A 23,371-nucleotide genomic window follows, 5' to 3' on the forward strand; every position below is an offset into this window, starting at 1 on the left:
TTAGCAGAGCGACATCCTACTTTTTGAGATTGGATGTACTGCTGCTTACCACATTGGGAGCTGAATAAATGCCATTTCTTGACTTTTAATGTGAAAGGCCTCGGAAGCCAAGCTTAATTATCCACGCTATTGGTTGCTTTAGCTGTTTGGAAGCGAGGAATCCTACCAGCACGATTGACCTGTATTGGAATGAATGTTTCTGGCGGCATGAAAGACACGCAATAAAGCACCAAATTATACTACCAAGATGGCGGCGTGACTGGTGGGAAGATATGCATTTGATTGTCAAAACCTTCCAGAGCTCGAGTACCATGATGCAAGGCTCACTCAAACAAAGTTAATTTTGCTGGAACTAACCGAAGGCAAAATCTCTTCGCAATTGGCTCGCGAGGCGCGGTAGCTTAGGAATAATGCGTTGGCCGCTAATATCGTCTCTCGCTTAAAAATCTAGTATCACTGATTGAAAAGAGTCACATGACGAATGCTGAAATTATATTTATTTTTGATAATGCAAAATTGTCGACATGGACACTCTCACTTTTACACGTGGGATATACATGTTCAATCATATACAAAGCTGACAGCTTCGGCAAAAGTGTTTCAGCCGGAGCTAGTACGCAAGCAAATGGTCGATTCAGCTACCGCATATTACAACGAACACGTAACTTCGTAAAACACGGTTAATTTGGTAATGATACTTTTCAGAATTATTCGATATAACTTAATATTATCCACGTATCTGAAAACTATTCACGGTTTTTTTAATTGGATTGCAGAAATACTAACTACATCCTATACCCTGCGCTCTATCCCCGGTGCCAACACTGGTCTCAGCTTACCGTTGTAGTACAACGAGTCTAAAACAAAGAAATCCTTTCTGAACCCTCTCACGAGTATCCCATGACCTACACTGTGCCATTTCTGGTCGAAGTGTAATATAAACGCCGTATCCTCCTATTTTAGTTTTTTTCTAATCGAGATTTAGCTCGTCCGCCATCTAGGAAACAAATGACGACAGCGAGCGATTTGGAAGGAAAGGCAAGGGTACCGGTATATAATGTCATTACAGGTACACGCTTCCGGTAAGTCCTGCAGGTATGAATGGTGTTGCTGTCTATCTATTAGTTTATCTTAACGACTTTTGAACTAGCTGTATGATACAATGAAGTCTATCCACGCTCGTTAATACATGCAGGTCGTGGTATCGTTACATGTTCGTTCGAACTAGCAGTTGAAACACAAAAATACACACACTGATAATATGTACCTTCACCCTAAACATACTCAGAGATAACTCCTGTAGCTGACAGCAAGCCTATTTGTTACCACAATACATTGTTCAGTATGGTTGATTACACATTCAGGCTCAGAATTACGGAAGTACAAAAGACGTCGATTACATGATCAGGTTAGGAATTACGCAAGCAGAAAACAATCAATATTTAATGGTGTAGTGATATGACCCAAAAAGTAGCCCAAAAGTAGCACAGCAAAAGTGATTGGAGAGTAGTAAATATAGAACGTCGTACGCACCGAGTTCGAACTTGTCACGCAACGTGCGTACCTCACGCGAGCAGCGGTGAAGCAATGCTCGAGCCTTTTCCGCGGACTCAGTCTTCTTCTCCTTGGTATTCTCTGCAGATTTCGTCTTCTTGGGCTTCGACGAAGACGCAGCAGTACCGTGATTTTTTACTACGGATCTCTTGTAGTGCACACGTAGTACAACAGCCATAATCGGTCTCTGAGGCACTTCCCTTCACGGCCCGACGCCGGAATAGTGTTATGTAGCCTTAGCACACATGCCGTATATCACCCCATGTAGGCTGTACCAGTGGTACCAATATACTAGAAAATGACATTCGTCGGCAAGCACGTTCATGGCTGCGCTCAGGGAGCCAGCGTGCAATGTGCCAATTTTTCCTGCGTACAGGGTGGATATCACCCCGGTTCTCGGGCTTCTTACGACAAGTCGTGAGACTTTCAGAGAGATCCGGTGCTGCGCGAGAAGCCAGCACCGGGCCGCCGTACCGTTGGGGCAGCTGAGCGATGATATTACACGTGTAGTTGGATTAATTATGCAACCAACAGCCTGTTCACTCTGTTCTATCACTTTTGTATTTGCACCACCGTTGGAGATGCTCTAAGTCTCATATCTCGTTCCGTTACTTAAGCGGAAGATGTCAGCTGGTTGCGTTTCATATTACAGAGTTTTACGGCTATATCAAACAAAATATAGTGTTATATGACGGGCTGGCTCACGAGCTCTAGCAATGGTGATTACCGATTTTAATTAAGAAGCTTAGTATGATTGGTTTTTGGGTGAACTTCTCCAACCGGTTCGCATACTTTGCAGTTTCGTTGAAAATGGACGTAGGCGCTCCTAACGACGCTATCACACAAACGAAGTGATCCTATCGGCTTAGCTTTTGCCAGGGTTAGAGATTAAAGGAATTGAGATTACAGGAAGCGCCAGGGATGGCCTCTGCAAGTGACAGAAAGTGTCAATATCATCTTGCCACTAAGCATGCTTCATTTATCTTCAATCTTGTATGCTTAAAATTCGTTTTCGTGATCACACGCTCCTCCCACGGTTGATGGCAAAAAAATCCAACCACGCCATGCCACGCCACGATTTTGATGACATGGCATATACTGACATGAGTGACAGTCGCTAAAAGCACTACAGCTACTAAAATGCAGTGTTATACCTTTTATAAAGTGAGATGCTGAAAGCCGCTACAATTGGTTGTATACCTTTTTATAAAATGAGACACTAAAAGGTGGAATCTGAATCGAGTACGTATCTGTTAGGAAAAGTCAATTTCAAATAGCTCACAACAGGATTATCGTATTTGTTGCATGCCATCATCTCTTTGTGCCACTGCGCCCCGTGAAGTCTTCATGGACACCACAGAGTCGCCGCATACCCACGCTTAGCTACAAGTTATAGCTCTTAGGGAAGTAGACGGTCCGTACGGCATACAGCCCCAATTATACGCTAGCATTTTTGCTTCCGAGCGGACATGCACGGCGGACACATAATCATAAGTTCGATTTGGTGTTGTGTTTTCAGCTGACGTAGTATAGGGATGCGTCATGACTCATGAAGCTCTACTGTTATTTTTAGAAACTCAAAGCATGAATTGCTTGCCGCCGTACTTATTCCGCTTTTGTCGTCGTATACCCTCCTACTGCGCAGCTGCAGAGTTGTTGTCGTTGTGGTCGGCAATAGAAAGTAGTGAAAAGTGTCTCCAAATAAGGCACATTGAGGATCCAGCACATGTTTTAAATTAATAGGAGACAGAACTCAATAGTGTGACTATATTACAGCGACAATTCCTTGATCTGTTACGAAACAGGATCGCATTGTTGAGACAAAACACTTCGAGCGGCCGCATAGACACGCTGACGCAAGTGGACCAGATGGGGGATCTTCTGTGAAGACAGACCGTCCACCCGGACAAAGTAATTTCACGGAAATTACCGTCTAGTAACCTCACTTTCTGTACCCCGCACGAATTCGTTGTTTTGAGCAGATCTAAGGCCAACAGCTGAGATCGATAGAGCCCGACCTTTCGATATGCTGGTGGGTCGTTAGAAATTAAGAGCTATCGAAACAAAATCAAGCTCACCGGAGGGGGAGGGCGCATATATCTTTAAACATTACCACATACATCATGAGGTCAGCGAGTCTGCATGTACATAGGTTATCGTAAGGTAGTGATTATTTTCCATTGTATAATGCAACAACAAAAAAGCTCAAGTAAAAAAACGAGCTCAGTCCCGAATAAAATCGCACTATTGGTTCAGAAGCTCACTAAGTTACGAACGGTCACTGGTTTGGATAATTTGATCCACTATCTCGGACTCCGTTTAAGTACGGATGGATGCCTCGTTCACCGCATAATAAGCAGTGTCCATATCGGACTAGAAAAATCCGTGCGTTTCCTTGTAATTGAACAGCTTCACAGTCCTTTTCTTATTGACCCTAAGGCACTTGAGTGACAATCTCGATGTATTGACTTGTTTTACGTTGCCTGTTTCTCTTACGCTGTCACCAGACCGGCAATCGCGCTCTCTTGTGACGGATTGCTTCGCAGCTCACCGCCTTGTTCACGCTTTCGGCTTGTGCGTTCGTCGGCGCAAATCTCACACCGCTTTTTCCCTACCGGCGCGGCCCCTTCGTTACTGCGATTGTGCGGCCGTGGCGGCCCTCCAGCAAAGCCACCGGCATCTCTGTCGTCGTTATACTCGTTCTTGTCCTTCCTCGGATTGGCCGGGCCCCTTACCGGCATGCAAGCCGCTCTCCAAATGCATCCACCGACAAATGGCGTGTAGCTGACAGTATACTGTCCTTTGGACCCTTCTGTACCTGCTGTCCTTGTTCTTACACCTAACTGTTGACGTCCGCTTCTCGTAGCCTTCGTCATCCGTGCCCACATCGCACACTCATCATCCCACGCAGGACCCCCTTCGGAATGCTCTTGCTTACTGTATGCCCTACAGTCGACCTTGTAAGAGGATATTTTTACTAGTGAACGAGTCAGTTCTACTAATCATATCGCTGTCAACATTGAGAACAAGCATGTATTATGCATTTAGCTCACTGCGTAAGTATTTTAGGAAAATGGTTTAAATAGAGTCGTGGGTAAGCTTTTTATTGGGTCGTAATTGGGTATGGTCTGATTGTCAGGTCAGGTGGAAAACCAGACCGCTAATCCAGGCCTACCAAATGCCGTACCTTTTGTAAATGCAATATGGATTAAGTGTAGAATATAAGGTGCATCCCTGCGAAGTGCATTGTTACTAGAGCATATGTCATTTTCTAGCTGTCCTACTCACCTGTCATATCGTCGTCGTCGCCATTTCCAGCCTCGTCGTCGTCATCGCTGACGGTACCGTCCACTCCACATTCACTGGATGCACCGTCATCAACATCTTCTTCGTCTCCACTTGAGATCTCTTTTTCAACAGGAAGTTCAACCGGTTGCGGTAGCTGGATTGACTCGCGAGGGCATCCGCGAGCGCGACGACCACAAATGGCAGAAATAACAGCAACGTGGGTAATGTATAAAGATATCTGTGTACTCCTCCTCAGCGGAGCTTGATATTGTTTCTATAGCCCTGAATGTCTAACGACCCACCAGCATATCTAATGGTCGGGTTCTATTTGGGGTCTCAGCAGTTGGCCTTTCCTCTATTCAAAAAACGGATCCGTGCGGGGTACACAAAGTGAGGTAAATTTCCGTGAAATTACTTTGTCCGGGTGGACGGTCTGTCTTCACAAAAGATTCTCCATCTGGTCCACTTGCGTCAGCGTGTATAAGCGACCGTTAGCACATACGTCTGAAATCTACTCGATTCCGATTCCAACTTTCAGTGCCTCATTTAATAAAAAGGTATACAACCAATTGTAGCAGTTTTCGGTGTCTCACTTTTTAGAAGGTATAATGCTACGTTTTAGCTATTGTAGCGCCTTTCTGGGCCCCTTTATAAAAGAGGTGTAAAATCCCATTGTAGTAGCTGTAGCGCTTTTAACGACTGTCACTCATGTCATCACATGCCATGACATAAAAAACGTGGCCTCTAGTCAAAGCCTCAATGGTAGCCACAAAGGTCGTAAGACTGGGATGCGGAGTTGCAAACGCTCTGTTTAACTTTCGGCTAAACGTTTCTAAAGGATTGCTAGTCCGTGCAACTAGTCGCTCACGCATCCCATGTGCATTCCACAAGTCAGTCTTGTAAATATTATACCAAGTACTTTTGAAGTAGGACCAAAATGCTCGCCATTTTAAGCGGGCGTACGCAACGCATGCTGCTCTACAGCGGTCTTCAATTTGGCGTTTGACCCAGGTAATTCCTCCAATCTCGATTTGTTCTTCTGGCACTACTGTGAGCATATTTAGTACCCCGGGTGTCATAGCGATTGTTGCAGCACTGTTTAAAATACCAAGCTTGCGGGTTTTACGACGAACTGCCTGTTTAAAATGGAACAGGCAGATGATGTCTGCTGTAGGAAAGTGCACTCCAATTGCGTCAATTAAGGTCCTCTCAAAATTGCATACTGCCTCCCCAGGTTCCAATTGCTGGTCAGTAGCTTGCATGATGAAATGGAGAAGATCATAATACGAATCCATTGTTTGTCGTGTAGCTAACACGTAAACTACATGACAATAGTACCCCGTAGAGCGATCGTGCACCATAAGTACCACACATTGGCAAAATCCACGGGGCACACATCTCAATGTGCCGTCCATAAAAATCGTAGTCCTAGCAAAGCAATCAGCTCCGGGTGAGCCCAGTCGATGATTCTGCTGGGATTGCCGCTGTCATCAAATCCACTAATACAGTGGAACTGAAAAAAGTTTAGCGGTTGGTCTTGAGCGCGAGAAAGAGGTGCAAGATCAATTCGTCCGTGAATTTTGCCGCCAAAATGACGGTTGCATACACGATACACACGGCTTAGCACTTGCTCGCGCGATAGTGCAACAAGGACTTGCATTCGACCTCCTCCGTAAAATTGTTCCTTTATTTGAGACCAAATAGGCGTGGCAGACAGCGTAGTTTGATTGCGGGTGAATTCATCGACAGCGACTTGCATTTCCCTCACTATATCCACCGGGTCGTTAGCGACTACAACTTCTGCACGGCATGTATGTGGAACGAAAGTTGTAAACCCCCACTTTGTTTGCACATAGCTCAACTTTACCATTGCACTGTCTACACGGTAATAAATGCATCGGTATACAATATTTCGGCGCGATGACCAAGCGCGAGTGTAATGGTACCCGCCCAGATTAATGATTGTAGCGTAGTGATCACTACGCACAGCAGCTGAGTGAGCTACTACCAAGGTTTGTGGGGAACGAGCAACTTGTGTTGTTTCAAAGATCATGCTTTCACCAGGAGGGGCTCTTACTGGGTGAGTAGCTTGGGTTCGAGGAGACAGGCTGTGTACAGCGGCGGGGTGTAGGCTTGGATCAGTAGAAGACATGGTCCAGAGCAGTAGCGGACTAGTTGTTGAGTAGGAGGAGGGAGGAGTGGAAGTGGCAAACTGAGAGCCCTGCCCGATCGAGAGTGCGTTGTGGTTACGGAGTGCGTAGCGGTTACAGTTTGGATTGGGATGCTGGCAACTTCTCTTCCCTGCACACTCGCCACTTTTAAGTGGTTTCACAACGGATGGCAGCTAGCTGAAACTCAGCTCTGACCAAAGCCAAGACCCCGCTCATAGTTGCTCACCGTTCCATTTGTAGATCCCATGCCTCAAAGCCAGGCCCTACCCAGACGCGACCTCAAAAATAATCTACCGAGTCGTGTATTGACCTTTACTTAAGTTTGCTGGGGACAAAAATGCCGACTTGTGTGGTAGTATTTTACGAGACAGGCTTCACCGCTGCTAAACCGTTGTTATCGGCACGCGGCTCCACCGGAAAGACCCTAGAAATAAGAAGTGCCACAGCCCGGCCGGGTCACACCGAGCTTCCAGGAGAACCGCTATTATAATGAGCACTGTGGCAGATTAAATTTGAATTCTTATCTAGGAGTGGTTGCTTAACCCCTCTAACCCAAAGATTATTCCAGGTGATCCTAATTATTCGTATACGAGTATGCGCCAACCAGAAATCTGATGTTTCAAGCGCCACGTCAGTTTCTGATGAGACATAGAAAATGACGCTATATGCGGCGACGGCAAGTAAATCGCCAAACACTCTACACATCAATAATTTATCCGTCATCTGACCTGCGCTTATTCACGAGCCAAATTTATCCTAGGAATCGAGCTGTTCATTCTGCTAGCTGTGTTGGCATATTTCTCTACGAGCTAGATGAATTCCGTGGTCAAAGTGGCGCGAGCTATAACAGGCAGGGATAAGATAACGTAGCTGTATCAAGCCGGGTATGTCGCTGGTCACTGAGAATTGTAAAACCAAAAGTGCCAGAATTGCTGCTTTTGTAGCATAAGTGATCTGCCCAAAAGCGTTCAATAGGACACTGCTATTAGCGATGATAGTTGTTATAGGCGATCATAGCACCGTTTTACTTGGCGACCCTCTTCAGCACGCATACGCTCACAATGGTTTTCCTCCTTCTTAGCCTATTTAGAAAATTGCCGGTAGTCGTGCACGGTATGGTCGGCTGAAAGTGACGTCCCACTAGTCATTACATTTCTAAGTCGCATCAAGTATAACTAAATAGCATTCAGCATACCCTAACCTCTGTCATTTTTATATACAGACAACGACGGTGAAATCCGCCCGGTGTCTGAACACTATCCTTCATATAAAATAAAAAAATTACGCGCGACAAGAATACCCGCCCAGTTATTTGATTGGTTGAAAGTGGCAGTTTCAGGTCAAAGTCTGAACACGAAGTACAAAAACGATTCCAAAATGTACAGAACCGATGCAGGAATCAACACATCCTGGGTTGATTGTACAAAAACGCCCAAATACGGCATACGGATTGGCTGAAACTGGTTTCATTAGTGGGAAAACCATGTTTGGACTCGGGCGTGTTTCAAAGGTATGGCGGATTTCACCGTCGTTGTCTGTAAGTCGGCCTCGGAGATAAACTCCACCAAATCGGGAAAGCCACAACAGCGTTTGTTGGTCAAATTCAACCCGCATCGTGCTCATCGTGCCGCTTTTATCGTTTTGGTCATGGAAGAACACAATCCACTTCTAAGTCTATTGGAAGAGCTTGCCGGTAATGGAGCAAGTCAGCACCAGCAACCAAGCTGTACGTTTCACATCGGAGACGTCTACCGCTCGCTACGCAGCCGTGATGGAGAAACGGCCTGGGGTACATTGATTTTGCTATTGTGACACATTCATCGTGCATAATGTATGAATGGCAAAGCTGAACAAGACAATACTAATTGAGAGTAGAGGACGATGTGAACGAGTCTTGAAGTCGATGAATGGGTATTTAAAAGTGAGATTGATCGAGATAGAAGTCCTGGAACTACTATTTCTATCCTCTATGCAGCCCCTAATACCGCCTACCACGGGCCGTCCGCGTGTTCAAAATAGTAAGCGCAACGGACACACTGATATACAGCGGACACACCTGAATACAAGATGCATACTATTCGTTTATGCAATAGGCACGCCTGTGTGCAACGGACACACTTGTATACTGTGTACACGCCACATGTCACGATTGTCCTACCGCAGCAGATCCCATGAAAGGCCGAATAGAAGTTGACGCCCAATAACAATACATGACACCAAAAGATCTCCCAATCAAGTCGCACTCTTTCTGTCACTTCAGCTGTAGCACGCATTCGGCACGCGTACGCCGCTTGCCAAGCGGTATGTATCCGAACGAGTATACAGCGAAGTGCAACCATAACAATACTCACTCGCCTTGTATTCATGTGAAGAATACACGTCGCTTACTCAGTATAGCTCTCCAATACATCACTTATGGGGACAGAATAAACGACTTGGTCTCCGAGCGACTTCTTCCAGCAAAAGGTAGCCTTTGAAACGACTGCGTCACGCTTCCGCTCTTAGTGCGGAAGAACATTGGTTGTCGCAAATATACATACGCCAGCACCCATATGAGACCGCGTGAAACATAAGTATACTAATCAACCTAGGTACGAATCGCGATTTAGGCGCACCAACACAAACCTATGTATCTTGGCTTCGTTTTGAGCCCTTGCACACCTTCGGACACGAGATATTGACGAAGTGGTGAGCCTCTGGAAAACTTACCTCGGTGGATGACCAACTTTTTCATATTTTTTTTATTGCAGTGTCTGAGGCAGAATCGCCCGTAGAATCGCGTGGTGCTATTCGTTTCGGCTAAAACGCAAAAGAAAGTGTCTAAAACCGCATTTGTGTGATCAAATCCGAGTGAACCCATGTGTATAATCTGAAAAAAAAGCCTAAATTTAGTGATGGACATCAGTATCATTTTGATTTAGGCGGGACATTTTGGCAAACTTACACTACAGCATCCCCAGTGTACGCAGCTTTTCGCTTCTTAGTGTTTCTCGTTTGATCTTTGTCATCCTGCCTACCGCGTTTGTCTTGGTTCTCTTTCGCGGTCACTGCCATTGCCGCTCGGTGCTCTCGACGAGCTTGTTTGGCGGCTTTAGCACTGTCCCCTTGCTGCTTACTTGGAGCTGCGTATATTGCATCTGACTGATACTCGTCTGGGACGTAAGGCCTGATAGTGCGATGCATTTGGTCGATTTTTTCTGCATTTCGCGGAGGCGGCGGCATCGTCTCCAGGTAGCTGCTGAACATGCGCGTCACCTTGTGGCGCTCGGTGAGATGGCCATCTAGCTTCCTACGCAGATCCTTCTCCACTGCAATGCTGGTGGGGCCCTTTTTGCAGATCACAACCCCCGGTTTCGTGGAATCCATTATAAATATTTGAAACTGCTGCACGCCAAGCAATTTCTTGTAGAGCTCTGTGAGTAGTGGCTTGTAGCTCTTGAAGAACCCATCGTCCCGTGAAATGTGCACAGTTTCATTGGATGAAGCGGCTTCTTTTACTTCTCGGACAATCTGACCCAAAGTCCAGCAGTCTGTGCGGGCGAGGTGCTTGCGAATATGACCAAAGCCACGGTCACATGAATTCTTAGTGTGTCCTTTCACGAAGAACTTATAATCCACGCTCTCAAAAACCTCCATGTGGGCTTGTGCTAGCAGAAACTTGATCACGTAGTTATTTTTATTCTGGCCAGAGCAGTTGTCAGCGTATATCACCAATCGTTTTTTGCCAGCAGGAACCAACACATTGTCGATAAAGTGCTGCAGCGTGGAGCTGATTTGCTCGCTTCCCTTCCCACCGACAGACTCATCGTAGATGTAGTTCGTTTGCTTGCATTCATTCTCGTAGTATATCCCAAACACACTGACAGAGACCAACGAGCAGAAGTACCATTGCGACGGCGTAGATGTGACGGACGGAGCAGTCAGATTCTGAGAGTAATCCATAACGATTACGACGTCCTTGCCCTCTGTTGTCTTTACGAGAGCCTTATCCCTGTTATATTCCTGTCTACAAATACACCAGCAAAATAATATGATATTAGTGTCCACCTTGGAAATTGCTAGTAAAACAAAATGATACTCATATCCCAGATCCAAAATTACCTCATTTCCCTAGCAGACAGTGTGTGCTTGCCCAACTCCTCCGTTTGCTCTGCGGTAGCCCCTCCACGCATTCGCGACTGGTAAATGGAACACAAGTCACACACGTTCGAACGGCCAGATCGGATGCGAATGTTGGGGCAGTGCAGCGTTAAAAGTTGCCTCATAGTAGACTTGGCTGGCTCCCGAACTCGAATCCTGATTTCCTCCACGTATGTGTGCATTTCATCATAGATCGCATCCCACGTGAACGTCGGCGGCAGCAAAGTGTACATCTCAGAGCTGTAGTACTTTTTCACTGTGCCATTCGCCGTCTTCTGCAGCCGAACACGCACTGGTACTACTTCCCCGACCTCCGCAGAGAACTCTTTAAACCACTTCACCAGCCACACGAGATCGATGACAGAAGCGTGCTTGTTCAGTGTGTTCCCGTGCGCCTTAGCTGCAATGTTTCCTTCGCGCACACGCTTCTTGTATCGCTGGATAGTCAAAGGAGTTACCCCGAGACATTTTGCAAACATGGGCCGGCAAACTCTCCCAGCCAGTGGCAGGTAGTAGTGAAATTTCTCGCGTTTTCCGTCTCCTCGGTGCCTCTCCACAGTATCCGTCTGCATGAGAACGCCCAGCATCGTGTAGAGGCTTGTCAACTTCTCTGATTTGGTCATCTGTGAGATTGAACACACGAGCCACTCAAGTTCTTGGGCTTTTCCCTGAAGACATCGGCGATCACACTTGTCGGCCTGAATTAGACCCGCCACTGTTTGTTGCAGACTCACCTCAATCAAATTGATACTTATGTCCTCCTCCTCTTCAGCTGCGTCGCTTACACCACTCTCACCAGTGCTTGCCTCCTCGTCTTCCTCTTCATCTTCATTGTCGTCACTCCAATCTTCGTCGTCACTGTCGTCAGCTTCCTCATCGCTCTCCTGTTCGTCTTCACTCCCTTCATCTGCTTCATCGCTGGCAGGCGACCCTTCCTGCTGGGGTACTGTAGCGGAGGGCAAAGCGACACGAGGAGCAGTAGGTTGAGCGATACTTGTTAGGTCGGCGGTGGCCGTGTTTGTGTGCGCCCTGGTGTCGGCTGGTTGCTTCGTGGCACGGTGGGGGCCGTGCTCTTCCGCATTGACCAGGACAGGGGGAGCAGGGGGCGGCACTGGAACAGCGACGGCAGGAGCGGGTGCCGTCGTGTTGCTTTCGGTCTCGGGGCACTGCATTCTCGAGGCTGGAGTGCGCTGTTCGGGAATGATACACCTGCTTCAAATTTCTGAAAAACTTTGACGCTTGTTTTTTCAGCTACTCGATAAAGTGCGAAAACACGTGGGCGATCTTTAGACGCGAATATCTCGATAACTCCAAATGGTTGATTAGTATCATTATGTCTCGCGCAGTCTCATATACGCAGAACATACCTTCGCAACTACTTGCGGCGCTTGACTCCGTTTATCACCTACTTTTTATATCGGAGGCTCTCCGCAAATCGTGCCCGAAGTATCAGATCTCGGACTATCCGCTTTGCCAAAATGAATAAAAATGCAATGTCACTTAAAATGGGGTTAGCCCTGATGTATTAGGAGACGTTGAAATGTATTAAGCAAAATGCGGAATGAGCAAGCGAAATGAAGCAAGCCTATGGACAAAACATAGCGTCTATCGAAAGATTTGTTTGACAGCTGCATATGGTATTATCAGCAGCTACCATGGTTGGATGATACGCATACACCCGACTTGTAGGATCATGTTCACGAACTCGTAGCGTGAACACTACAAAGGTAAATACAAAGTGTGCACTCTTCTGGATGGCACTATCAGAAGGTTTGAATAGCCAGTAGTTTAATTATGATGTGTTCTTTTTCTTTTCTTCAAATCCATACCTGGTAATTCCGTGAACACATCTAGCAAAAAATGAAAAAAAAATCAATGTGACCGTCATAATGTTTTGAAACACATCAAGTGCCTTGATCTCATTGTCAAACTTGATCTTTAGTTGTTCCGTGGGCTGTGTACTCTAAACACAGATATACTGATTGTTGCGGGATCCTAGCAATCGTGTTACTGCTCATGTCAACCATGAAACGTTATTGTGTTGGATAACGGTTCTAATGCTTACAGGATCTCGCAGTCCATTTTCATATGACATATTAAATGGGACTCATACAGTGCCCGCCAAATCATTAAGACCCCCGATTTGGCGGGACAATTCCGACAATATCTCGGCTTCTAGCCTGAGTTGAGAGCTGCTACTTTGATATGTTCGTGCCACTTGTGTTAACAGCTTAGATTTCTATGTATCTGACAGGGCTGGTATACAAATTCAAGGTTTGGACATCAGCGTCAAATTATTAAGACCACATCCTTTTTATGACGAAAAAACACTTTTATGAACAGACCTTACAAATTTCTATATTAAAAATTAGTACTTAGTCAGACCACCTTTCTTCTTGATCACCGCTAGACAGCGGCGAGGCATGGACTCTATCAGCTTCAGCAAGTAGTCTAGCTGAATGGAGTCCCATGCAGCCATGATTGCTGCCTCCAGATCAGCAACGTTTTGGTACTGGCGGCCATGTGCATACACCTTGGCCGCCATCGCCGACCAGACGTTCTCGATGGGGTTGCAGTCAGGCGAGCGAGCTGGCCAAGCCATGGTGTTGAGTTGCATCTCCTGCAAGAATTGCTTCGTTTCATGCGAGGCATGAATCGAAGCATTGTCTTGCTGAAATACAAAGTCAACACCATAGTTAGCGTGAGCAAAAGGGAGTAGATATTCAGATAACGTGTAAATATAGTCACCTGAATTCTGACGTCCACGCAAGATGGCCAGCTCACTCTTACCTGCTGCACTAAAAGCGCCCCACACCATGACGCTCCCTCCTCCATTTTGGCGACGCAGATAAGACTGTGCAGGCTGGCGCATGTCCCGCCAGTAATACTTGTATTACCACAGGGCGCCAATATATGTACACTGTACATTGTACAGTACGCATCACCACACCCTTTTGACGGGTGATTAAAATCGGTGTCGTAAATCGGTGTCAGTGACTCCGATTAAATATGTCTTCCAGGCTGGAAGACATCTTTAACCTCGAATCCAGCTGGCTCTGCGAGCACTCAGATGGAGATTGGCAGTGGCAGGAGAGCGAGGAATTGACGAATGAACTTGGCGCTTTCTCCTCGCAAATCCCGGAGTTTAGCGAGCTGACACACCCAGCCTGCCTGTCGGAATTGTCCCCTGGCCCACCTTTTCACGGAGCGCTGTCTCCACACCTCCAGACTCTGGCCCAGAGAGCTTACTGGCCATTTTACAATTCGCACGCTGAGACTCACCCTGACATTTCTCGTTCTTTGCACCATGGTCTTCTCCTCTACTACCTGTATTCTGGGTGTGGCGGCGCTCGCGTCGGCCTACCTTGCGGCTCCCGCCGCCGCTGCGGATGAACCGCTCCCCTGGGACGGCCGCGTATTCGACCTGACCGTCGACACGTTGCCGGACAAGTACCTGACGCACATCCTGACCATGCGCAACAATGGCACGGACGGAAAGGTATCGGACTACGTGTCGATCGAGAAGGACGGTCGTTCACCCGGCTACAACGGTGACACGGGCGTCATTAACATCGGCGTGGACGCGAAAGCCATTTTCAAGACGCAAAACAACTTCCGTCGCTCCGAGTTGGTGCAGAACATTGCGGCCAACACCAAGGGCACCACATTTTTTCGCACCAGCGTCATGAAGGAGGAGGCGTTCTTGAACCCTTATGCTTGGCAGATGATCTTCCCGGAGTCGCACATCTTCGAGATCCGTGTGCTAGTCCCGCTAAGATTATCTACCTGAACAACGGCACTTGGGACGCCAAGTGGGAGACTGAGTTCGTGCCGGGTACGTGGTACAACTTCGGCATCGGTATTTCGGCTGCCACGTCGGGCAACGGCTCTGTCCTCGAGTTCTACACCAGTGAAGGCGACAAGGAGCTCGCCCTTGAGGCCACCCACGACGTCGTGACCGAGTTCCCCTCGACCTACGAGTTCCATTATGGTCTTTTGACCCTGTCCGACGATGGCAGTGAACCCAAGATGAATGCCAAACAGGACATCGTGTCCTACAACGGTGTGTCGGTGGAGGCTGACGTTTCGACTTCTGCCACGGGCGATGCTGCGTCCAAGGCTTCCAAGACTACTGGATCCATTGGTGCTGAGTCCTCGTCCGATGTTTCCACGGAGACTACTGAGGCCCCGACCACGCAGAACGAGACCCCTGCCACCCAGAACGAGATTCCCGCCACCAAGACGGGCATCGTCAAGAGCTCAGATAGTGGCTGCGCCCGCAAATAAGTGCGCCTAATGTTTATGTCTGTTGTGATTTCGCTGAAGTGATACAGACAGTGACGGAGACGAGAAACGTAAAGCATCGGTCAGGAGATGGCCTTGTAAAAAGGGTTTATATCCCTCTGTTAGCTGTATCATAATGGGATAAATGTTCAATCCAAGTTTTGCAGTATTTTTGGATACAATCTAAAAAAATGACGGATAGATTTTCAATGGAAGTTATTATAGTTCATGTGATTTTACCAAGGTCACTGCAATATACTACTAGTACTTATTTGAGTATACAAGTATACAGTGTACGTGTACGTAGTACTGTACTAGTACTGTTTAATACTACGCAGTACTTCAGTAGTAGTACTACTGTAGTACTACTGCAGTACTAGTAGTACTGTACTACTGAGGGACTGGTTTCGGTCACTGACAGACTGCTGGGAAATAAAATAGCGATTTCATTTGCCAGGCATTAAACCTAGGAGGTGGCCCACCTCCGGTGGGAAACTAAACAAGAAAGTCTTCTGACTCAGCTCCGAGATTGGTAGTGATGATGAGTAGAGCAGTTTGCGAGTCGATGTGGCTCACGTTGCAAAACAAAAGACAGTAGATTTACAAGGGTTTGCATATAAGCAGTGAGAGCTCAAGTCACAACACTTGACTAAGCGTATCAGAGCTAGGTAAATGTTTTTTTTTCCCTGGTGGCAGGAACCATTATTAATAATACAACTACTGCTAGTACTGTACGAAGTAGTATTTTTGGACCATCGAATTGTTTATCCTTTTTCTGACATTTTTTTTTCCATAAGCTGGAGTTAGTTCAGAAACTAAAGATTTCGGGGAAGAGGGACCTGGTAGTGTAGTAGTCGACAATTGTCAGTTCATTTATCATTATCTAGATAAACGGATATTAATGTAATTTAAAGAAGCGTTATTATGAATGCACATATCTCAAGTAATTTGGGGTATATTAGCCCTTTTGTTCCCCATTGTAAATATTACAAAGTTCATTAAAGCGATTTTTTTGTAAAACGATGCATAGTGCCACGTCATCATTGCTTGCAGTGTGCAGTACTATTGTCCAGTCGCTGCCCAGTAGAAAAATGTATCATTCTTATGTATGATGATACATTCTTAGCTTTTATGATTAATACTACATTTAAATTTAAAAGCAATTAGTTATTTGCATAATAATTGAGCATAAAGACCGCAATAGTTTTCTAATAGCGGTTCTGATGTGAAAATCGGTTCTTACTTTAGTAAAATTAAAAACTTGAAGTAACAATCAATCCGCTATTTTTCTGAAGCACTCTTTTTTTAATGAAATATCCGTGAAAGAGTGAAACCAACTTATAATACGTGTAGCGAGTCGGGTGATACCATGTGGAATATAACAATGCAAACAATGATGACGTTGATCTGACAGCTCGATAAATCCTGCCAGAATTTCTGCCTATTGTTCATTGCCTAATTGGCTCCTGAACAGCGAAGCAAAAACCCAAAACAATGAAGTCATTATCGCTGGTGCTGTGCTACAACTCAGAGCGGAAGTCGGAGCGAGTGAGAGCGTTCTCGTACCCCCCACCCCAGGCTACGAGCGCAGGAAAAATCCGTGCAGAGATGTCCACTCTCGCACTTGTTACGATAATTGATGAGGTGAAGGGTGAGATCTACGTTGGTGTTTTTCACGAAAACAGTGAACTCGCTAAAAGTAACAAGACCAAACCATGGGGATGCCCCCCCCACCGTTTCTAAGTTACCAAAAGAAGTCATTCCGAGACCAAAGACAAATGTTATGTGATATTATAGCTTGTAATATCATACCAGATAGCTAACGATGCAGGATACGTGAAACCAGCCCAGGTCTTGTGTCTCCAGAGTTGCTAGGGCTGTTTGTAGGCGTGGTGAGGACCGGTTCGTCCACGTCCTGCTGACTTGCGAACGCGTTAAAGATCTGTTCCAATGTGGTCTGCGAGACGCTGTACTCGCGGATAGACAAGCGAGACTTGGCGTTCTCCACCAGTTCAAACACATTCGACAGTCGTAGACTATTCGCGTCTGCGGATTGGTCGTGGATCTTGAACCAGCACGAGTCGTGCTGACGCTCCAGTAGCTCAACCGACCCGAAGTTCTCTTGCAAGAACGCTAACACATTCTCGAACCGCGTCTCCGTGATCCACCACGCCGCAAAGCTATTCGCCAAGACGTATCCATCACGCTTGATCAGGTTAGCGATCGTGTGTCCTGTCGGATGAGTGTTGACGACCTTCTGCGTCCACGTCGCGTTGCCAAACAAGCGACAAGTCTCTGCTAGTTCTCCTTCTTCGATACGAGAGTCCACCGCGTCACAGTGACGCAGCACCAGTTCAGTCACGGATTCTGCAGTGGGCGTCTGTAGCTTGGCGTCAAACATGAGTCCGTCACCAAACCGGTTCTTCAAGTGCTGTACACTTGAGCTCCCCACCCACCATAATGCCGACACGAGTGCACAGCGCCTCACACTCCTCCATACTATGTGTGGTCAGCACCACCGTCGACTCCTTATTGTACGTCGAGATCTCCGAGATTACGTCCCACATAAATCGTCTCGAAACCGGGTCCATACCTGTGGATGGCTCGTCCAGGAACAAAATCCGGGGCGACCCGATCATCGCGATAGCCACAGACAACTTGCGCTTGTTGCCGCCACTCAGACTACCAGCCAGTTTGTCTTCGAACGCCGTCAAGTTCAGTTGTTCCATCTTCTCACGCACTACCAGGTCCAAGTCGGAGTTGGGGACACCTTTGATCTTCGCGAACAACTCGAGATGTTCTCGTACAGTCAGCAAGTCGATGAGTGCGTCGTTCTGCGGGCAGTAGCCGATCTGGCGTCGCACTTGCACTTGTTGCGTCAAGATGTCGTAGCCACTCAATGTGGCGTTGCCAGACGTGGGCACGATGTCACCCGTGAGCATCTTCATCGTAGTTGTCTTGCCCGCGCCATTAATGCCCAAGAAGCTGAAGCACTCGCCCTGTTTGAGACCGAATGACAACCCCTGTACTGCCACTGTGACTCCTCTTCGATAGACCTTACGGAGGTTCTGCAACTTGATGGTATCGCTATCAGCTCCTCCCATCAAGACGCGGTCGACTTCATCTCGGACATCGTCGTCGATCTCTCGGTGTTCCACTGGAATCTCGGGGTCTTTCGCCATAGCCGACTTGATCTTAGGGAACGTCATGGCGTAGTCGATACCAACAGCGATAGCGTAATACAAGACTGCGTCGACGACCAGATAGATGATCTCGTAGCCTGTATTCTCCAATGCAAATGGGTCTTTCGAGATCTCCGTGTCCGCCTCAGCTCCTCCCGTTCGAGTGATCTCGATGATAGTCAAGTTGAGAAGCCCACGACCAAGACAGAAGAGCGGGGAGAATCTCCAGATGAACTGCAGCGCTTTGTCGGCACTCTCGGTACTCTCAAACACTTGCATGACAAACGAGACGATCATAAGTGCGAGGCCGAGGATAAAGTTGATCAGGATCATGTACGTCTGAGACGACGCGGGGTCTTGGAACAGATACGACCAGCAATACGCATGTGGACAGATCGAACGCAAGTAGCAGTACAATAACCGCCAGGAACGTCGAGCTATCACACGAGACACAGGAGCTGGAGCCCGTCAGCGTAGCGAGATCGTAAGCTTGGATCAACACCAATGCGATGGCAGCAGGAACCAAGAAGACAGTGAAGTCCCATAGGTAGTTGGCTATCCAGAACGAGTTGATGCCCACTCCAGACACCAGTTGTTGGTGCTTAAGAGTTATGATCCGGTGACCGTTCTCGCACCAGCATGACGACGATAGACGCTGGGTAGTAGGCGAACGCAATCACGATGAATAGTACCGACGTGAACGAGATGTAGGCCGTAAACAGCGCCGTGTTCTCTGCAGTCAACGGGAGCGGGTGGTTGTTGACAGTCAAACTGACGTCCGAAGCTCGGATAGAAGAGTCAAGTTGTGTAGCCATTAAGCGGTACAAGGATTGGTCCATAAACGCCTTGAACACCACCGATCCATGTGTCAGTGTCGTGTTGGTCAGCACGTTGTAGCCAAACACCTTGTTGTCTTCGTCCGCGCGTATGAGATACCCACCGAACTGGTCCGAGATCCCCTTCTCAAAGGCTCGATTGTAGATTTCTTGACTCACTTTCAGCTGATACCCCGTTGCGTCGGTAGCGTTGATAGTCGGGTCGTTGTACGCGACGTCGAAGACAGTGGGCGAGTCGGTTGGATACGGCGGGTTTCCGATCTCCTCCTGGCTCAACCTCACTATCGACGCGCCAGAGTAATAGTCACTCCCCAACGCAGTGTCACACCAGCTCCCAGAGCTCTGCTCACAGTAAGACGGAGCCAAAACCTGTCCTTCTTCATCTTCTAGACCAGACAAGTTGAGTGCGATGAACGGGTCGTTATTCGTGAGACCTGCAGCCTTCAATATGGACAGCCCGAAGACCAGCCACGCTACTGGAAGCAGCAGTCCCACTACGAACAATTTCTTGTCTCTCTTGGCCATTCGAAAGCGTTTCTGGATCATTGCCACCGTTTGAGTCACGAAAATCGATCGCGACCGGGTCAGAGCTAGCGAACTCCCTGTCCGTTCCAGGCCATGATAATGTCCGTCTGCTGGCTTGTCTCCAACGATAGGGATGCTCTCTTGAGACGTCATTCCATGCTGCTTGACGCGGTTCTGTAGCGTATGTTGCTGGTCTTCGTCTGACGCCTCTGCCACCTTAATGAACACTTCCTCCATCGTCGTCACGGAGATGCCGTACGACAGAATCTGCAACTTGTTGAGGTTTTCATCCATGTGACGGAACATGGTCGGGAAGTGGGACGAGCTGTCAAGAGGCAACTGGAACGCAATCTCTGTACCCACATTACTCAGCACACGACTCGAAGGGATGTGACGAGAGACAAAGTCGATGACTTTGGCGTCGTCACAGTGTTCTTCTTTGACGATCGTCAAGTTGTAGCCGACTCCGAATTGGTTCTTGAGATACAAAGCCGAGCCGCAACAACGCAACTCTCCTTCGGCCATGATAGCGATCCGGTCGCCCAGGATATCGGCCTCGTCCATGAAGTGCGTCGTCAAGACCATCACTCGACGTTGTCGGTTGTTCATGAGGATCTCCCACGTGCTGCGTCGAGAGTACGGGTCCATCCCCGACGTAAGTTCGTCCAGGAAGACCAGCGAGCTGTCGCCTAACAGCGAAATGGCTACCGAGAGTTTACGCTTCATACCGCCAGACAGCGCACTACTGCTCGTCGTCTTCTTGTCCACTAGTCCTACTTCACGGATCTTTGCAGCCACTTCGTCGGCCAGTGTTTCGCCCGTGTAGCCTTTAATACGAGCGTAGAACTCGAGATGGTCTTGTACCGACAACTCCGGGTACAGGACGTCGTGTTGGAAACAGATGCCCAGAGACTCGCGGATCTCGTCCATGTCGTCATGGATCGAGAGACCGTGGAACGTCGCGTCACCCGCAAACGGAGGCGTGACGCCTGTGAGCATAGAGATGAGCGTCGTCTTGCCAGCACCGTTACCTGTCAGTAGACACGTGATCTGACCCGCGTACATGTTCAAATGCAGTCCTTTCACCGCTTCCTTCTCGCCTCCATGGACTGGGAACACCTTCCGAAGACCTTGAACACAGAGCGCTTCACCTGCGCGTTCCTGGTCGAGTAAATCAGCACTGACCGACTCAATATTCGGGTTCACATCCAGCTGTACACTTGACCCGTTCTCGTTCGTTATAGTCACGAACTTCCTCGACTTCCTCCAGTAGGAAGGACTTAACGGGAAGTACCATTTCTCAGGCATGCCGTACTCTTTCGGGATGACTTTCTCGAAGTATAGACCCAGTAATGTGTACAAGATCGTGTCGAATGCAAAGTACCACAGAGCAGTAGAGAAGCGGAAGTCATTGATCCGTTGCGAGGCCGTGGAGAAGGAAATCCCGACTTGAGACGTTTCTGCGGCAGACAGCGAGTTGACGCCGAAGACAAGTCCGACTGGGGATAAAATACACGCGACGTTCTTGGACGACTCGGAGGATGAATCGTTGTACGCCCCACTCACGCCGTACATGATGACGAAGAGGATAAAGCCGACGTAGACCCCGGTACGTGACTTGGAGAACATGGAGCTGATCATGAAGGCGAAACCCAGTACACTCATACTAAAGAGGAAGAAGAAGAGGAAGAGCAACACCACGTTCGTGTTGGGGAACAGCTTGGCGATCGCTGCCAGCGTCTGCAGTACACAGCTCACGAACAAGATGATGACGTACGTGAGGTACCACGAGATGACGATGCTGGACTCTTTGACGCCCAGGATCTTCATGAGCTCACGAGAACGAGTTTCTCTCTCCGACATCAAGCCAACGAGGATCTTGGAGAGTGGAAATAAGTAGGTGAGGATGAAGAAGATGGGGAAGGCGTCGGTGACGGCATCATAGAAGGAGGACGAAGCGAAAGAGTCGATGGGGAGGGGCGTCGTGAGAGACCCTAAATACGGTTGAGGAGCTTGACGCAGTGGCGTCAGCAGAACTTCACGGGTGTCATTGGCCACGTTCGAGGTAAGAGGAGACGAAGCCCCTACCAAGTTGGTGAATAAAACACCTGTAGTCTTAGTTGCAGGGTCGTTGACTACAGTCTCCAGTAGTCTCGCGTCCAGATCGTCGGTTGATACCGCAGTGATCTGACACGCTCCCGTGGTAGTTTTAGTGGTGTCATCCCAGTCCGGTAAGCAGTTGACGAACCGCGCGACGAGCGTCTGTAGCGTCATGAAGCCATTTGTTGTATACTGCTGGTAGTCTGTAGTTTCAAGCTTACGACTCACGGAATCCCACAATGAAGCCCCATCTCCATCGACTGTTTGCGGGATGTATCGATCCGTCTCACTATCGCCCACATATGTCGAGTTCAATCGCAGCGAATACTCAATAGTTGCAGGTTGGCCGATTGCTGTTGGGTAGTCCGTAAACACAATCGCCCCGAAGATTCGTGGCTGTGTCTCCGTCTTCGCGTAGTCCGAAGACTCGACGTATTGCTCCAACGCCTCTTCAGTGGCAAAGAAAACTGTACTGTCTTCAAATGATGGAATCACGAGCGAACTATTGGACGACGAGTCATTGATTACTACAGTAGGATACCACATCTTCATGGTCTCGTAGAAATAATTCCTCGTAAAGTCAGTATCCGGTGCAATGGCAACTTTATATGGCGACACGCGACCTTCACATTCGGACGGGAGAGCGTACGGAGACGACGTGTTGAGACTCACGCGACCTCCTACCGCCATTTCTCGCTCACAGATAGAGCGGTTATTAGATGTGAAGGTCTTCATGAGTCTGCCAAAGTCGAACGACTTGTACGCCAAGTGCAGCAAGAGACCGGACAGCGTAGTCTCTGGTGTGGCGAGCTTTGGAGTCGCGTAGGACCCTACCAGTGACCAGCCCGACGGATTGAAGAGATTGTAGGACGTGGTGTCTGTGGTGAACCCCGCGGGCACTGTATCGTCGCTACTGGTGGTGCGTACGAGGTCCATGACGACGATGAAGAGCACGGGCGTGAGCACCTCGAAGAGAAGCGCGACGGGGTGTTTGCGCTTGAGCAGCCAGTTCTTGCGCAACAAAGTGGGTACAAAGCGCAAGTTGGAGCGTTTGGCTGACGGTGCAGGCGCGTTGACCGTCAGAGGTTGATCCATGCCTGGATTGGGATCTTTTGCCTTGTCTTTGTTTTTTTTTTATTTTGCTGTTGCGGCTGAGCTGGCAAATTGACTGCTGGATAAAGACTGTACCCAATACCGGTGAACAGTTGCGCTTCGCAACACGCATTCTGACAGTGCGTAACGCTGTCAGCGAAGTGAAATGGATATTTATCGGGTGCTTGCCCCGTGTAAT

General features: G+C 48.0%; 2 protein-coding genes across 2 annotated transcripts; one reads left to right on the forward strand and one right to left on the reverse strand.

Moving 5' to 3' along the window:
* Positions 1 to 14,241: 14,241 nt before the first annotated feature.
* On the forward strand, positions 14,242 to 15,629 carry PITG_17285 (uncharacterized protein; the record flags this gene model as incomplete). The annotated part of the gene is made up of 2 exons (XM_002896748.1): positions 14,242 to 14,780; positions 14,921 to 15,629. The coding sequence occupies 2 exons, from the start codon at positions 14,461 to 14,463 to the stop codon at positions 15,438 to 15,440; spliced, it is 840 nt and encodes a 279-aa protein (XP_002896794.1).
* A 1,627-nt stretch (positions 15,630 to 17,256) lies between these two features.
* Positions 17,257 to 23,175, reverse strand: PITG_17286 (ATP-binding Cassette (ABC) Superfamily; the record flags this gene model as incomplete). The annotated part of the gene is made up of 4 exons (XM_002896749.1): positions 17,257 to 17,875; positions 17,916 to 18,958; positions 19,035 to 19,220; positions 19,264 to 23,175. The coding sequence occupies 4 exons, from the start codon at positions 23,173 to 23,175 to the stop codon at positions 17,257 to 17,259; spliced, it is 5,760 nt and encodes a 1,919-aa protein (XP_002896795.1).
* Positions 23,176 to 23,371: the final 196 nt, after the last annotated feature.

Source organism: Phytophthora infestans, genomic scaffold (assembly GCF_000142945.1).
Source record: "Phytophthora infestans T30-4 supercont1.53 genomic scaffold, whole genome shotgun sequence".
Taxonomy (NCBI): Eukaryota; Oomycota; class Peronosporomycetes; order Peronosporales; family Peronosporaceae; genus Phytophthora; species Phytophthora infestans.